General features: G+C 44.3%; 1 protein-coding gene across 2 annotated transcripts in view; it reads left to right on the top strand.

Moving 5' to 3' along the window:
• Positions 1-1369: 1369 nt before the first annotated feature.
• The window catches only part of RBM20 (RNA binding motif protein 20), a 105428-nt gene continuing 88994 nt past the window's right edge, over positions 1370-17803 (top strand). The window contains exon 1 of one of the 2 annotated variants that reach the window (XM_064464128.1): positions 1370-1759. In XM_064464128.1, the coding sequence (XP_064320198.1) occupies positions 1626-1759 (134 nt within the window). In that variant the 5' untranslated portion in view covers positions 1370-1625. The remainder of the gene's footprint in view (positions 1760-17803) is intronic. The other variant, XM_064464127.1, reaches the window with a different exon arrangement.

Genomic DNA, 17803 nt, shown 5'->3' on the forward strand with positions numbered 1-17803 from the left:
AAAAAAACAATATTGCAAAATTTTCTTCCCTGGGGGAAAGGATGTGAAGCTCTTTCGTTTCATTTCACAGAATGTAGTGTGTGTAAGTCAATGTGTCTAGAGAAGCACTGATTGTCATTCATTTTCAGAAGGTGCATTTGGTGTTACGTTATTACTAAGTCGTAACTGTGCAACTGAAATATGGCCGGATTCTCTACTGCCCTGCACCTGGTTAGTGCTCTCCATCTGCAAACTACGTGATAAATGCAAATAACTTAAAATTTTCCAGTTGCTGGTGGTAGTATTTTGTACCCATTTACAAGGCCACATACTTGTAAATGACTATGCCAGGTGCAGAGGGGAGAACTTGACCCCCGCCAAAATTAATCTTTCCCCTGAATTAAGGATTAATTTTTCAAAGAAGCCAGGATGTTTCTGCTTTCCTTGGTGCGTAAGCGAGAGTGTGTGTATGCGTTGGGGGGAGGGTGCATGGCATGCAGAGCCAGCACAGGAGCAAGTATTGAAATGGTCTTTGACTCAGCCCTCTCTAACAGACAGAGCATGTTACAAAGGAAGCAAGAAGACCTGGAAGGAATGTTTTCAGTATTACTTATCTGGTACGAGCAGCACAATTTCTGCTCCATCGGTCATCTGAAATGTCCTTCCAAAATATGTGCAGGTAAAACCTTCTTGTCACACTGTATCATCATACGGCAACTCCAGTCCTTAATGCTGTGTTATTACAGCAGTGGGTAAAGCCCTGCTGGGCAGATCCTGATCCCACTAAGGCATGTATCTGGAAGGGGGGAGCCCAAGACTGATGATCCTTTATTAAAAGCAGGCTCTTTGGTTAGGCCCAGACTGGGGATTTGCTTTAGGAATGACTCTGTCACTAGAGAAGGTTTATGTTGCTGGCTGGGGCATACTCTCCTCTCCCGTTTTGTATCAGCTGACAGAGCCTACGTCTGATAAATGCCTAATAACATTTCTGCGGAGGTGTTACGGGTGAGAGATTAAAGTAATATGCACGGTTTTCCCCCCCTGCCCTTGGGAAGGGGAAAGATTTGATGTTCGTAAGCCACCGCCGGAGCGTGATTCCCCACGCTGCCCGTCCTGTTGCGAGCGCAGCCCCGGGGGCGAGACCCCGGCACGGCCAGGGACGGCCCGCCCGGGGCAGGGACGGACCCGCTGGTGCCGCCGGGCCGGGCCGGGGCTGAGCCGGGCTCGGCTGGGCCGGGCCGCCTCCGGGCGCCGCTCGGGCCGGACCGGGGCCATCCCGCCGGGCAGGTGCCGGCGGAGGGAGGAGGGAGCGGTCCCTCCTCAGGTGGGGCCGGCGGGAGGGGCCGGGCCGGGCCGGGGGCACCACCCGCCCCTCCAGCCCCTCCGAGGCTCCCGTGCGGCGCCGGCCGCCCCCGGCAGGAGCGGCAGCCCTCCGCAGGGCGGGCTCAGCCGCAGGGGGCTGCCTGTCCCGGCAGCCCGGCCAGGGGGGCGGCGGGGGGAGCGCGGGTGCCCGCGGGGCCGGTCCTCTGCCCCCTCCCTCCCCCCCCCCCCCCCCCCGCCGCCGTCCCTCCCCGCCTGCCTCCCGCCGCCGTCGTGGCGGAGGGCTGCGCGCCCACCCGCGCCTCCCGCCGCAGGGGCCTCCCCGCATGGTCCCCGCCGCTGCCATGAGCCAGGCCCCGGCGCCCCGCGGCGCCGACCCGCCGGAGAGCGATGCCCGCAGCGGGGCCGCCGGCCGAGGGATGCCGCCGCCGCCGCCCAGCCTGCCCCAGCTCCTCCACAAGTAAGAGCCGCCCCGCGATCCGCCGGGCCGGGCGGGCGGGCGGGCGCGGGTCCCTCTCCCTCCCCGCGGGCGGGCGGCGGGTGGCCCCGGCCGCGGGCGAGAGGTACCCGCGGGGCCGAGCCTCGCCTCCGGCGCCGCGGCGGGGCCGTCCCCGCTGATGCGGGGCACCTGTCCCCGAGAGACCGGCGCCGGGCCCGCCTCCCAGCACAAGTTTTCCTGCCCGAAAAGCCGCTCGCGTCGGTTTTCCGAGGGTTCGCCCCGGCGCCGCCCGGCAGCTCGGCCCGGGAGGCTTCCCGGGAGGCTTCCCGTGCCGTGCCGTGCCGTGCCGTGCCGTGCCGTGCCCTGCAGCCGCCCCGCCGCTGGCGGGCTCGGCCTCTCCTCCTCGGGCCTGCAGCGAGGGGCTCGCGTCGTGCCGGAGGCGATCGCATCTCTCTGCAAAGCTGTCACAGGAAAAGCAGCCTGTGCATGCGTGGAAGGCTTGTTAACGAGGGCAAGGATGCTAACGGCGTTTTGCTCTTTCGTTTTTTCCGTCTGGGAAGAGAGCAGGAAAAGTACTTTTGCACCACAGATGTGGTGGCGTGAGCGATACTTTTCTAGTTAAATGACAAGCTTGAAGACGACCTGATCACTCTGTAGTTAGTACGTGAAGTGTAACTAACACAGAAGTGGATCGGTGCTGGTTCAAGATGCTTGTGTGCACTGTGCCTGATTTTCCCCAAGTTGTAACATATTGCAAGAGGTAGGGGCTTTTACCAGAGCAGTAAGGTCTGCTAGCGGACGCTCCGCTACGGAGCCGTTAGAATCGCCTTCTATTACTTTAAGATTTGCCGCCTGAGTTGACAAGCGGGACGCTGGGCGCGGCGCAGTGGCGTGGGCTGAGAAACGCTTTTGCCATTATGGCCCAGGCCACCAACGGGACTGAGCCCGTGCTCGGCCTCAAGCGAAGCGCCAGCATGACAAAGCACCGCTGAGCTGCGGCGGCCTCGCAGCTGGGCACACACCGCTTCCTGCCACAGCCCCCTTACGAAAGGCATCGCCTCGGTCAGTTTGTCAACAAAACCCAACAATGTAACTAACGGAGGAAATGCTTTCGGTTCTCTCGCTTGTATTTGCAAAATACATGCGTACATGTGTATAAATATATATACATATGCATGTACGCCCTAACGTTACAGCAGACCTGGAGCATGAGTGTTACTTAAGTCAGGAATTGTGTTATCTTTTATAAATACGTGTGAAACTGGACTGTTAAAGTTGCTGTTGGGGGTGGCCCCTAAATTTCTTGATACTTGGTTTGCTCTTTGTCTGTTCGCTTTTAGATCATGTTTTGTAACTTATTCGAGAAAACGTTAACAGTTCTTGTTACCCACATTTTTATTCCTAATTGGAAGTACAGGCTTGGGAGTTTGCGTTGAAACTGAAACGTTAATGGTCCCTTCCTAAGTCTGCTGGGCAGCTGCATTGTGCAACCAGAAGGTAACTTACACTGACTCACAATCAGTCTTCAGTTTTAAACTAAGGTCTCTAAAGATGGCCCTTATTTTTTTCACTTTCATGGAGGCTTCAGGTGGACGTATGTTGCCAGTCAGACGGGTGAAGCTGTCAAGACTGCGTCAGGACTGTATTTCTAGTGCGGCGCGTGTTACGTGCAAAGGCAGTGCGGTTTTGCCAGTTGTGCCTGCTAGCAAATTATAGGTGGGAAAACTTGAAACGGTTTCCTTTCAAGCCTATCTCTAATGGCAGGAGATAGGTGCCACGCTCTGGCCGCTCTTTGCCATGGTAATGTGACACAGAATGGCAAATGTCGAACATCTCCATCTAAGGTCCTGCAACTTGATCATATGGTTTTGTAATCATGCAGCATAATTTGGTGTGCGCCTGTGTGTTTACCTGATAATTAATAAATCTTTACCCAGTATTTAATTGGAAACACAGGCAAATTATGTTTTGCTTTACTGATAATAACTTGGATATTTGGTGATTGTTAGGAAGTGAGGTGTTAGGGGATATCTTAAATTGCTCTTCTGAATTTATTTCTAATGTGCTAGGACAGGTATTATGACCGGCAAAACAGGATGGAAAGGAAAGCAGTGATTCTCCTACAAAATGAAGTAGCAGTTTCTTCGCTAGGGAAGAAAACATTGACCTCTTTTCCCGAGCATTTTGATTTTCTTGACTTTTTTTTTTTTTCCAACAATCGCTGTCTTTTTGCTTTGTGAGCCGCAGTAAACAAGTGTGCAGCCACAGAATGCTAATTCAGAGCGGTGTAGGTCAGAATATTGTGGGGTGTTTAACTGGATCTCCCTGCTTCAACATTTCTGGTTTTCCTTATACCATTTAAACATAAAAAGTGCTCTGGATTCCTTCTTTTTCCCCCCCAGTACTATTGTTAGAAATTTTTAGAGCTGTTAGGTGAAGACCAATAGAATTTTTAAAAATTACTTCCTACATGGGCAGCTGGTAAACTTTCACCGTGAACACTGAGCATTGAAAAGGATTAGAGCAAGGATTTAGCAAAAATGAAGATCTGAAATGTTTTTGGTAGCAGCCACGTTGGCTGAACTTGTGCAACGCAGGTAGCATGTACCATATTCTTTAAATGTTTCTCTGCTTTAAGATTTATAATGTAATTTTAATATTAAAATATCACCAAATCTCTAGTTTGAAAGTCCTTGCTGATAGTACCTGAAGACAATAAGATATAAATTGAAATACGCTGTCTTCATGTTGTTTTTTTCCCCTGAGTGACAGCGTCATTTCAGTTGATAATAGAGGTCTGGTTGTGATTTACAGAACAGTTGAAGCTTTCTATCTGTGCAGGCAGTTGTGAAGTTTGATGGGAAAATACTTCTTATTTTCCAAAAGTAAAAAGCCTTATTGCAGTCAAAGCCCTTAGGTTGTAGAGCTGAGAATGAAAGGTGGTGGGGAAGAGAAACCTGAATTTACACACTGCGGAGGATGACTTACAAAACCATACGCTTGCACGTGAAATAAAGCAGAAGACTGAGGAGAAGGAGAAGGACGGTGTGATGGGGTTGGTTGGTGTTCATCACTGGTTCCTGCTGCGGGAGTGGGGCAGGAGTGGAAATGCAGGGCAGGGCCAGTAGCGCCAGCAAGTGAAATGCCTATGGGAAGTCTCTGAAAAGACCTCAGATACCTGTTCTGCACAGGAAGGTTTTAATGCGTTTTTGGAACTGCTGTTTTGTTTTGGTTTTTTTTTTCCCCTCTCTTTAGGTAAGTCTGCTCTTAGGAGATGATTTTTGTTTATAATTTGGAGGTGGCATTGAAAAATTTTTAGATGACAGGTCAGTGTGTGACAAATTTTAGCACCTGCTGTTAGATTGACTGGAGCGCCTAAGCAGCATGGGAGAGCGGAGACTCCTATTAATAATTCCAGGTGTGTGATTCATTGCAGTCTGATGGAGCAACTGTCTGGAAATAACTGAAAGCACCGAGTGGTGGCTGTGGGCTAAATGTAAAGATGTTGCATGAAGAATGCTCTCTGTGAAAGTTCTTGCTTAAAAGATGCTGCAAGTAAACCCCATAATTATAGGAGACCTAATTGTATTGAAATGCAATCTCCTTGTTTTAATGGCTGGTTGCATGCTTTCGGTTCTAAAGATTTGTCATGGGTAATATCTGTCCAGTGGAAATGGAGCAGTTTTTAGCTCCCTGTATTCATATAGGAGTATGCGTTTGGTTTACAAATTTAATAAAGACGTCTTAAAACAATGGGGGGAAAACCAAAGTTAATATTTTTTCTTTTCTAAGGGGTTGTGCCCTGGAGATTTTGAGCTCCTCTGGAAGGAAGATGGAATTTCCAACATCTGCGCCCGAGTCATCATCAGTTTGTGCCAGTTCTGGGGGCAGACAGGAGTAAGCAGGCTGGTGCTGAATGCTTTGAGTCTTTTATTTCCTGTAGCAGTGAGGAGGAAACTTCTTGGGAAAAATAACCTCCAACTTATTTTTTTTTAAGCTTAAACCCATTATGTTTCAGCAAGTGCTTTTTGATTTTTTTCCTTGTGTGTTTATTTTGTGTAAAGCGTGGGGTTTTCTTTTTTCTTTCTTTTTTTTTTTTTCCCCAACTCGAGGTCTCTCAGGAGAGATAAAATATGAAATGTACTCCCATTATATACATTAGTCATGGCAAATAGTTTGGCATATATGGCAAAGGCTAAAGTGATACTTAACAAGAGGACATTAGGAGAAACACTGGTTTTACTGTTTCTCTTCTTAGTGTTAGTGATCCAGGCTTTCCATATTTACTTGCCTTTTAAAGTACATCTCCAAAATCTGAGTTGCTTCCCTACCCAACAGAGCCCTGAAAGCTCATCGAGTTTGTGTTGTAACATCTGTAACGGCCCTGAACAGGCACAAAAACAAAACAGAAAGTGTTGTAGCTGTCTTAGCTAAGAAGCCTTACCAAAGCAAGGACAGGAGCTGAAAAAGCAGACTGCATGGTGTGGGACTTGCCGGAGAATGTGGGAACTAAACCCGGGTTATTAAACCCCTCCTTGCGTTTCCCATTCATTGTCTCAGTATGTTATGAAACACACAGCGAGGGAACCTCAGTTTTCTCAGCCAGTGTTTGGCTCCTTCTGTGTAATTATTGAGCCTTGTCCTAGACCTCAGCTGACATTAAAATCAAGACTTAAAATGTGTGCACCAAATGTGTGTGTGCAGGGAGGGGCAGGGGTGGCGACACCTGGGGGTGCTTCACTTCTAAGTTTAGTTGCTTATAAAAAGTAGCATCAGCCATGATAACTACCTTCAGGTCAGGTAATTAAAATTTCTCTTTTAACATTTCCTTTTCTTAATATTTCTCATTTGAAATACTTTTAAATTGTCTGTTTTGATGGAAACCCAGTGACCCCTCCTGTGTATCAGGCGTGACCCAAAGCTTAAAGATGAATTAATCATGTGGATGTTCTTGGTTTTAAACAAAAATGTCTGGAAGTGTGGATTTCTTTGTCTTGAAATCGTTTGTGTTTAGGCTTTTTTCTTTTTTTTTTTCTTTTTAAACTCTCATTTAAAGCCCAACAGCTTATTGGGGAAAAAAAGCACAATAAAATAGAATTTAAGGCTTGAAGAGAGAGCACGGAGGTACAAAGTGGAAAGGGGTCAGAAAAAAGAATTTAGAAGGAATGCCTTGCATGCAAATTTCTCCATGTAATCTGGCTTGTATTGTCAGTTTTCAGTCAATACTTAGTTGCCCAGAAATGTAAAAATTCTTTCACATATTTTAGTGGCGAGAGAGAGATAACAGCAGTGGTATCAACTTTAGTAAAAAATTAAGTAATGTGTACATTTTAAGAAGCAATGTAGTAAGTGGGGTTTTGGGCCACAACACGTGGCAATAGAGTCCTCCTTACTGGGGCTAAGTTGCCTGGATGTTGCCTTTTTATTGGAAATTTAATACCACTGTTCCCATCAATGGGAAGACTGGGAATTGTGTTAGTTTGGTTTTCCTATTATTTCAGCTCTCGTCCGTTCGAAGCTAACAGTGAGTAGTTACATGTGCCCTGCTGAGCTACTGCTGGTCTGTGGTGATGATGCTAAAATCTTTCTGACCCAATTTGGAGGAAAGGCAAATGGAGTTGGGTAAAAACCTTAATACCTTTTAGTTCTGATCCTTTCTGGAGACTGTCAAAATGTCATATATCTTCAAAGATATATTTATATCTATTTATATATATTTACTTTGTAGAAGACTGCAGAAATTTATTTAGGAGGGTAAAAAATGTACTGTTTGCATGAAATAATAATTTTAATAACTTTAAAATACTCCTTCAAATAGAATCTGCTGTTTCTGAAGAGTAAGCTGTCTTGATTTTTTTTTAATTTCAACGAACCCCTTTGATCTGATTTGCAGCTAGACACTCTATCAGACCTACTTTATTCCCCTGAATATACTCCCCGCTTTTTCCCCCCTCTTCATCCTTTGTAACATTTTATAGTTGACTTAAGGATGTAATTGCTCTGTTAGCCTCTGCCCCTCTATGTCCAGCTGCTTTCTCTTTGTCATACTAATGACCCGTCACAGCAAAGCTGTCACTTGACACACTGGTTGAAGCCAGAAAACCTGCCCCTTTGGGTTTTACAAACATTTAATATCTGTCCTGTTCTGACAACTGAAGCCTAGCCTGTTTAACAAATGCCTCTTGCCTATTTAGAAAAAATGCCAAATAAAAGCATTGGGTATTTTGTTGCAAGAAGGGGCAAAGGCTTGTTTTCTTAAAGGATCAGTATTTATGAGTGCACAGGCAATTATTTTGTGGCAGGCGTACTGCATTTTTGTGTGTGTGTATGTAAGCTTGTGAAATGTGAGTTTAACTGATATTAATTGTACTACAAGCTGTGTATTTATCATCTCATGCATCTGCGGAACTACAAGGAAGGTGGATTTGTTTAGTTTTCTGCATGTCCATGTTGGGAGATGAGACGAAGAGGCAGTGAGCGGGTCTGGGGTGGAGCTGCGTTGTGTGGCTGTTGCACGAAATGATGCTGCTCAGATTTGTCGTCCGTCACCTCCGTTGTTTAAAGGCATGCAGGCGTCTCACCAGCCTTTGCAGAATGCTCCAAAGATGCCATGAGCCCATCCTGACTCTGGGGGTGATACGGATCTCTAGCTATACTGGTGGTGAAGTGTAATCCATCTCCTGCCTGGTTTTAACTCTAAAGCCTGTATTACGCGAAATTTAATGATGGTGACTGCTTTAAGAGGGATGGGGTAATATTCTGCTTCATCACTTCTGCATATACTTCTTACTAGGCAAAGGCAGGGACAGGATAAGGAAGTGTTTAACTCCTGTTCCCTTAAGTAATATCTGCCAGCCAGGATGGACAGAGAAAATGGTACTGTGGGCAGGTTATGAGCTGCTCCCTGGCAGGCTTCTCATCACCTGGTCCCTTCCCTGGCTTACTGGCTTTTGAGATACCAAAGGCATCTGATGTTACCTAGCCTTAGCTTGCCTCAGCTATACAGTAGGCTACGGTGTATTAGAATTCAGGCAATGTAAAATGTCTTGAATTTAGTAGTGTCAAAAATGACAGTTTTGTGCATTGTGGCTTTTTTTCTTGGAGGGGGGAGGTGTGTGAGTTGATGGTGCCTGTGAGCTAGGGCCGCTTCTCTGGAAATGTGCAGGAGTTGCTCTTGCATTTTTACTTCTATTTGAATCTTGCAGAGCTATGTGTGTTTGCATGGTTTGCGGTCTGGATGCCACTCCAGAGACTGTCAGAGATTTCCTTTGTTCCTGCCTATAAAATTCTTTGTCAGGGATTATGCACAATTCAGACTGAGGATGGGATTTGGAGAAAAGATGACTCTTGTCTCCTAAGACCGTAGAGAGAAATATCAGCAAACTAGGATGGGATTTTTTTTTCAGCCCTAGGCTCCTCTTATCTTCCAAACCCTTCCATTAACACATCTTAACATTCACACCCCTGCTATCCATGTGCTCTGCGCCATCCGTTTGTGCCCCACTCGTGGCACATTCTTGTAAGGTCACCTACAGCTTTCCACCGTCTGCCAAATGACGACCAAGCGTTGGGCTCTTTTCTTTATTTACCGCTTCATTCAAGGTCACTGATCTATCCTGTCGCAACACCTTCTCCTCACGCTACAGGCAGAGCTTACCCTTTTGCTGGCATCTTTCTGTTGACTCTCTTTGAGATGGTCCCGGAGGCTTGCCTCAGGTTGGTCTGACGTGCATGACGCTTAGGAGAGTGTCGTTGGTGTGCCTAGAGGTGAATACGGTTGTAAGTAATACAGAACAGTGGTTGACTGGGATGGTGTTTGTAGACACCTCTGCTGGCAGCATGGGCAAACAGGTTCACAGGTAAAGTGGTGTAAACAAAAGAATAAATGTTCTGTGGTACTTGAATCTGAGTCAGCTAATGTATTTTCTCTACTGTTTTGAATGTTATTTGAACATACCTTCTCTCTTATAGCTCCTGGAGAAGTAAAAAGTGCTAGCCGGCTACTTCAAATTTGACAATAAAAATTTAAGTCAATCATACATCAGTGTATCTTTGGTAGATCAGACTTCTAAAAGACAAGGGATCATTGCTGTTCAACCTAGGTTTTGTAGGTTTTCTGCAGTACAAAATATTAAAGGATTGAATTTCCTTAAAAAAAAAAAAGAGTAAAATGGAAATTTGCAAGGGCTAGAAGTGATTTAGTAATTTTGTTTAGATGGTTAAAGCGTACCTGTGCAGAATAAATCAACACGCCTTATATAGTATGTAAATATGTTAGATGGCCAAGCCAGTTTGATGGTCAGTGTTAAGTAAGACTTAAATTCCTATTTGGATATAGTGTATATACTGTGAGACTGATCTTCCGAAACTTTATTCATACACGAGGATTATTTATGTGTGTAAGGCTTTAGAGAGTCAGATTTTATCATCCAAGTCTGCCAGGTTTCATGACTATTTACTGCTTTTTTTCCCCTTTTTTTTTTTTTCTAGGTGACTAGGAATCCTGCACAGAAGTGTTAAGAGCAGTAGTTGCTGATAAGAGAGACCCAATACAGCAGAAGCCAAAGAAAATAATAGAAAGTTACCATGTGTTCCAGGATTGAAGCTTCTCTTTTACAAGAGAGCATGGAGCTGTGCAGGGAGGAGTATGGATCCATGCTCCTTTGTGCTTCTTAATAGCATATTAATGGTCTGACATGGTTTAAAACCAATACCCCGAAGTGTTAAAGCCTCACTTTCTGTAGGGATTTGTGGAGTTGGAGGCGGAGAGGGTACAAAGAGCCCATCAGCTCCTCTGCACAGTGCTGCTCTTACAGGTGGCCATCACTGCTGTCTTCCAATTTGTGCTGAGCATTTGGAAGCAAAAAGGCACTGTCTTACATCTCTCATCTAAGTTGGCTACTTGCTTTGTTTTCCATGTAAGTTCTCAGGATTTTTGTTTTGGTTTGGTTTTTTTCTTACATTTGCTGCAGTTTTTTTAATGTAATAACATGAAAATAATGATACAATTTTGTGGTATTTCCCCCTATATTCAAAGGAACTTTTATAAATTTATGAAGATCCCATTTTATCCTAATCCATATGGCAAGGGCATAAAATATCAGCAGCTAAGAGCACTTTCTGGATTGCTGGCATCATTTACGGGGGGAATCCACCCTAAACTGCAAGACAGTTGTTTGTAGCCTTTTCTGTACAACATGCTGTCTCTTACCGTGCATTTTGGGAGTACTTGGCACTGGTCTGTTTGTAATCTCCTCCCGCTCTGTAGAATATGAGACCCTTTTACAAAAAGATACAAACACACAGAAGAGAGACTTCACACACATTTTTATTGATCTCTTTAGTATGATAGATTTTTCATTTGTGTGTCCTTCTATGAAGCATTAAAACCTACTGTTTTGCTTTGGTGCTTCTATACAAGCTGTATTATGTGAAAGTTGGTAGCAGTGTTCCAAAGCCGAGGACTTGATTGGCAAGTTTTAGCTGTGAGTAAATTTTCACAGCTGATCCATAAATCCCCGGCAGACCATTAGGAGCTTCAGAGCGGCTCTGGCAAGCTCCCCTACAATAATTGTAGTTTTAAGTTTGTTATATTTAGTTTTCTCACCTCTTAGCTGGATGCCGGGGGACCTCACTAGAATCAAACCAGCTCTGCATCTACTTTTTCCTTCAAGTTGGCAATTTGTACAAATAGCACAGTGTGGGAGGAGGGCTTGCTGGTTGGCTCCCAGCATACAAGGCAGAGACCCTCCGAGGGTGTGACTTGTGACAAAGAGACCCCAGATCTGGGGTTAGACCTTCCAGTAATTCGAGGAGACTTGGAGTACATCACTTCTCGCCCCCACCTCCAGCCCCTGCTCTTAAGAAATAATGGAATCATCAAGGGAGGCAGAAAAAATGCTTCTTCAAGCTTAAACATGCCAGAGTCGCATATAACTCTGTCAGACAGGAAGACAGCTCTTAATTTAAATTCCCTCAGGTAACTGTACTTCTTTATCTGTAGCGAGGCTGGCAGAGTGACCAGGTTTTAGGAGCGACCACTGCTCTAAGAACAGGACTGTGTGGGTGGCAGCGGTGCGAGCAGCAGGCGTTCGATGGTAGCGATGTTGCTGGGGCAGCTGGAAGCGGGGCTTTGAGACCGCATCCCCTGTAGGCTCACTGCTCTACACGCAGTAAAACCAGTGACTATGCTGCATCTTTGATAAGCCCTGGAGAATGTTTTTTACATACTAGGGCCCCACCTGGCAGCCTAATAAAGCCAGAGGAGAGGTTCCTGTCGTTCCCCTGGATTTGGATCCTGCTGGATGGGCTCTGGTAGCAAACTCAGACTTGGCTGCTCATTTGAGCAATTAGTGAATAGTTTGTATGTTTCCTTCTGGAATGTGACCTGCTGTGCCAGGGATGTACTTGCCACTTGGTGGAGTCTGGTGCATTACCTTGCTGAAGGGACAGGGACTGTGTAGAAGGAAGGGGTGCGTCTGCACGGTAAACTCTTCCAAAGGGATATTTTTTCTCTTTTTAGAAGAGGCAAAGATAAACTGAATCTCTTTATCCTCTGCTACATAAAACCAGCCTCTCACACCTATAACCCATGAATGATTTCTTTACACAGGAGGGCGATAGAGAAGCATTATCTGAATTACTTATGAAAAGGAAAGGAAGAAAATTGGTGGTGGTCTTTTAACTGAGTTTTCAAATAATTTTGTTGGCTTTTAGAGCACGAGAAGCAGAAATGTCATTCATATTAAAAACTCCTTCAAACAAAAATTTCTTCATGTTAAAATTTTAATTTAGGAGGATCATAAACTTTGTTGATTAGGGTCTTCTTAGGATAAGGACAGAGTAAGTTAACTATAAATAGTGATACAGTGAGTGATGATCTCATCCTACAAACTTTGTGTTGAACTTTAGCAGGAGAAGGTAAAAATATCAGCTGACAACCTTCCTGCAAGGAGGCATCTTTGATTAAAACAGAGGGATCTTTGGTAAAAGAAATGGAATTGGACATCTCTTCGATCCTTAGTTTCAAGTGCTTTAACTTCACTTAATGCAAGAAGTCAAGTGGAGGATGTCATTCCTGTGGTGGGGGTAGAGTGCTGTTGATGCCTGGCCCGGTTTTGATATCTGACACTTAAACTAGAAATGCTAAGAGTGATAAGAGTAAATGAGCTAATTACACATGTACAAATGAAATGCAAAGCATGCTTCAGCTGGAAGGAAAGACAATGCCCTTCACCTGTATCTCATAATGGAAAAATGTTTTCAGAACATATGGAACTTCTAATATGAACTGGAACTGGGGTAGTATTGTGGAAAAAATACAGCAATCAAAATTGCAAATCAGTTTTAAGATTAAAACCAAAAGATACCAGGTGTATGGGTGTAAGCAAACTACATACATCTTCCTGTGTTCACCTGCATAAGTGTTGTGCTCTGCTTTATTTCCTCAAGAACTGAATGGATGGGAAGCAGGTCACTGAGAGGACACCACAGACCTCCTATGCTTTTGGGCAAGCAGTTCACTAAGATAGTGGGCCGTAGATCAGAATGGCAGGGCATCCTTGCCTAGCAATTGCTGACCAGCAGCATGCTAATGCTAACTCGCGATAACTCGTATTTTATCTCCCTAGCAAATAAAATTTGCAAATGCTTATTCACAGAGGTGGCTGGAGTGAATCAGTGACCAGTATTTACACATGTAAGAGGTTTACAGGTAGAGCCTAAGGTGAATCCATAATTAAAGGCTAAGCATAAGAGGAGGCAGGTGAATCCAGAGTCTTACTGCTGGTGCTTTAAAACACAAGTAAGGGAATGCAACAGTGGAAGTTGAGGGGAGAGTTTAGCAGGCTTGTGTTCACCGCAGGGTTAACTCGGGCTCCTGCCTAGGCTCTAACTAACCATCTATCAAGCTAAATCAGTCTTAGTTAAAAAGGTGCTTTTGAGACAGTTGAGATTTTTGGGGAGAATCTGACCGTCACTGGGATAGCTGTCACTTTGGGAAGAATATGTTGGAAAGAGAATCTGTGTGCTGGTTATCTTCCATTTCCACCATTCCCTGAAGGACAGAAGAGTTCTCCATGAGATGCTATTGACCAGGAAGGCTTCAGCCCTGTCCCGCTGGAAGAAGTTGCCAGACTGAAACAGTGTTGGATGGGCCGGGACCTGCTGTGGGGAGGCTTGTGTTTGGGTTAGGTTAATCAGAGATCTGTCAGGAAGGTGCAGTGTGTGAGGGAGGTGTACCCAGAAGAAGAACCAATTTCCTTTATGCGGGGAAAAGCCTATGTACCTCTCCCCAGCTTCTTTGGGAGAGCCTCGGCAGTCTGCTGGCACCACATCAAACAACTTTACTTTTTTCTTTTTCCTTTCTGCGATGTAGTCTTGGTCTAGCTGGTATCAACGTTTTCTTTTCCAGCTAGTAATTAAAATTGGAATGAAGTTAAACTTATCTCAAGGTGCAGACTCAGTTGTTTGCTTTTTCCTCCTCGTGAGAGAAAAAGGGGCATGCTTACAGCTTCAGTAATCGCAAGAGGTGACCGATGGGGAAACTAAATAAGTGTCTTTTCGTGTAGGGACATTATTGGCCTGTGAAGTGTCCGGGGCAGTCGGGAGGTTCCCTAGCTTGTGTGTATGTCTTTGAGAGTATAAGCGATTTGAAGAAACAAACCAGAATTTTTTTCCTGATTGAAAGGGTGCCTAGACTTATCTAGGGCTACAGCAGGATATTAATAGAACATACTGCATTTCCTTCGCATAAAAATATGAAGGGCACTTTGCTGAGAAAAAATCCTGCTGTGCCTTTCTGTCTTTGGGACCAGCTCATCACCCAGCTAAAATTAAAAGGTGAAGTCAGGCAGTTCTTGCTCTCTATTTTTAAACTGCTTCAGCATATGAATGTGAGTGTGAAATTTTAGGCCTCTCTTAACTTAATTACCTACTTATTCAAAATATTATCTTCTCAAATTGCTGATCTATAATTATATTCATCTTTTCTGTGGACACACTTTAGCTACTCAATGCTTGTTTAATTAGTTCTATGCTTAATTTGTAGTTCTGTAGTTATTTACAGTGATGGAAGCCTGTGATAAGTGTTTAAAATCTATTTTGGTCTGTTAAAGAATTAGCAAGTAGATGATGTTTTTGTATATCTGTTCCATGTTTTTCTTCCGGAAAATATTGTGAAGAAGCACAGATTTTTTTTTTAAAAAAATCAACACCCAAACAGTAAAAAGAATTCAAGCAAATAATTTTCACTTGACCTTAATAATAGAAAATGATGTAGTAACAGAAAATGTTTTGTTACACTTTTTTTTTCTTCAAATCTTTTGTTCTGTGCAAGCTTGTTCCTACTTTTTGCTTATACGCCTTTTCTTATGTTTGGGTGGAAGGGGTGATGTGGCCCGAGCACAGGAGGTGCAGTGGAACTGCTTATAAACCACGGATTTGCCCCTCTTTTCTACCGATTTGGCTATACTGAATTCTTCTTCCTGTATTTCAGTGAAGCAATGAAAAAACCCTGTCAACCACCCCTGAAATTAAATTGAATCCTGTTTGCTCGCAGCGAAATAATGGTTTCCAGTCTCTTAGCTTCAGCCTGCAGAGGGTGTGCTTTCCTCCCTCGAACCGTCGTCGCCCAGCGCAGTGCCTGTAACACACTGTCCCGTTAACAGCGTGCTGAGAAGCCAGCATTGCACCCAGAGGTACGAAGGAAAAAGGGCGTCTGTCCGTCTCTGCCCCCTGTGACATCTGTCCCTCCGTTTCTTTGACTGTCAGCAGTTTGAAGAACAGGCTGTGGGACTTCTTCCCAACTGACCCCGTCCACCGTGAAAAGGACACTCCTGAGGGCACACAGTGTTTCTTTGCATCCTCTTTCGGGACTCGCTGTTGGTCCTGCACATATACAGAATGGAGATACGTGCTCTTTCCTCCTCAGTGTTTTCCTGGTTCCTTTGCTTTTGTTGGTGGGGGCAGCTGTGGTGTTGGAGATCTTGGGAGAGTCTTCCCTGGAGTTTCCCCGTGCTCGGTCAAGCAGCGATCGGGCTCCACTGTGCTGGGTCGGTTGTGTTTTGTCAGGTACCTGAAGCTGGGTGTGGTGGTGAATTTTGAAAGGCATTTTCTTCAGCATCCACATACTCCTGGAGCATGCATATGGGACTTTATATGTAGTCCTGCCTTTGGCAGCTAAATGAGTAAACTGCCTGCTGCAAGCTGTCTCTAGGTGTGGTTACACCTCCCCAGGCAAATCGCACATGCTGGTGATCTGACTGGGTACTTGCACACACCTCCCTCTCCTGCCTCCCAGAAATACTGGAGGTTTCGTAGGCTTGGGTGTTAGATGACAGCATATTTGTATTGCTGGTGAGAAACATGTTGCTATTCGCGGTGTTTAGTGGCAGTATAGTTAGATAGCTAGACGGTGATGTTAAGTAACACAAACCTGGAGCCACTGTCTTTGGACACATCTTCCCATGCCAATCTTGGTGCTTGGAACAGTTTGCCCATTAATTTGTTCCAAGCTTCCACCCCCTTCCTGGCCTCTCCAGAAAACCCTTGGCAAACCAGCTCCTCTGTAAATCCTTCTGCCTCAGCTGGCCACTGCCTCCGTTCATCCTCTCCTGTCCAGTTGCCCGTTTTGACTAAAGGTTGAAAATTTGACAGCACAGAGATTTATGTGAGCATTTTACGTCTTGTAAAGAAGTACACAGATCCCTTATTCTTTCAGAAATGGAAATTTGCATTTTAAGGCTGAAATATGGACACAATGTTCCCCTAGAAAATGCTGTTTTTATAAGGCTAGTTATATTCATAGATTTTCTTTTCTCCAACTGGAGACTGTAGTCCAATATTAGAAACGTTGCACTAATAGTACCCGCAGAACTTGTGCTGCTGTCATCTTTGCATCTTCTGGTGCTGTTTAGCTTTCAAAACTGGTTGGGTTGGGGTTTTTTTTGTGTGTTTTGTTTTTGTAAGTGAACATAGTTATTGTGCATTAGTGAAACACATGCTTGACAAAAGCATCTTGACAAAATCAGTGGGTTTTAACGGTGTTAACATACCTCTGGGCTTGAAATGGAGCCTGAAGAATTTGTCCTCTGGAATCTTATGTTATGTTTTGGCCATTGGAAATGAAGCACCTGACAGCATTAAGCTATCAGAAGGATTTCCAGTCGTGGGCAAGCAGCCATTACGTATATGTTAATCCACAGTAGGAGATTTGGACAGCTTCTGATTTACTAGCACTCGTCTGTTCAATATAAGCTGGAGATCAGCACAGTAGTAACCTTTAAAATTGAATAAAAAGCACTGAACGGGAAAGGAGATGATGCAAATCTAGTGGAATTGGTAATTGTACTTCTAGGTAATCTTAAAAATGTATTTTTCAAGGTGGCTGAAGGAACTATTTTGTAATTGCCACTCTTGATTAAAAATATCTTACCAGCTTTGTCTCGTTTTAAAGCAGACACTTTAAATTCTTTAATGTCCTTTTCAATAAAGTTGGATTAAACTGGAGAACTAGAAGCTATATCTGGCTTTTCGTAGCTTGAGCATTTATATGTTTGTTTGAATGCTGGAGAGTTTACATGAACAGATTTATTAGCTGAGCTAAACATATGGTTTTAAAACTAGACTATAAAAATTCTTATGTTTTCTTCATATTGTGGCTCTAAATAATTTTATTAGTAGACTTTATTTAAAGAATTTGTGGCATGCTCAGTTTTATTCCAAAAATGGTACATTAAATGTATTTATTTAAGTGGGTAATAAAACTCGAGAGCCAGGTCATAAAGTGGTGTTCAGTAAAATGTACAAAAATAATACAGAGGCTCCTGTCACGTGATCTGATAATGAAACCAGAGGAAATAAGTTCCTTGTGTAGCGTATCATACAGGAGGAATAGAAAACGTCTCCACATCAGTAATAAATATGTATGTAATGTATCAACATTTTTATGTTCGTATAGGAATTTTGGGGTTTGTGTGTGTTTGTGCAGTTACATACAATTTTATTTTTTTAAGGAACTCCTATTTTAGAGATCATTCACAATTTCAGCTATTAATAATGCTAACC

This window comes from Phalacrocorax carbo, chromosome 12 (assembly GCF_963921805.1).
Source record: "Phalacrocorax carbo chromosome 12, bPhaCar2.1, whole genome shotgun sequence".
NCBI lineage: Eukaryota > Metazoa > Chordata > Aves > Suliformes > Phalacrocoracidae > Phalacrocorax > Phalacrocorax carbo.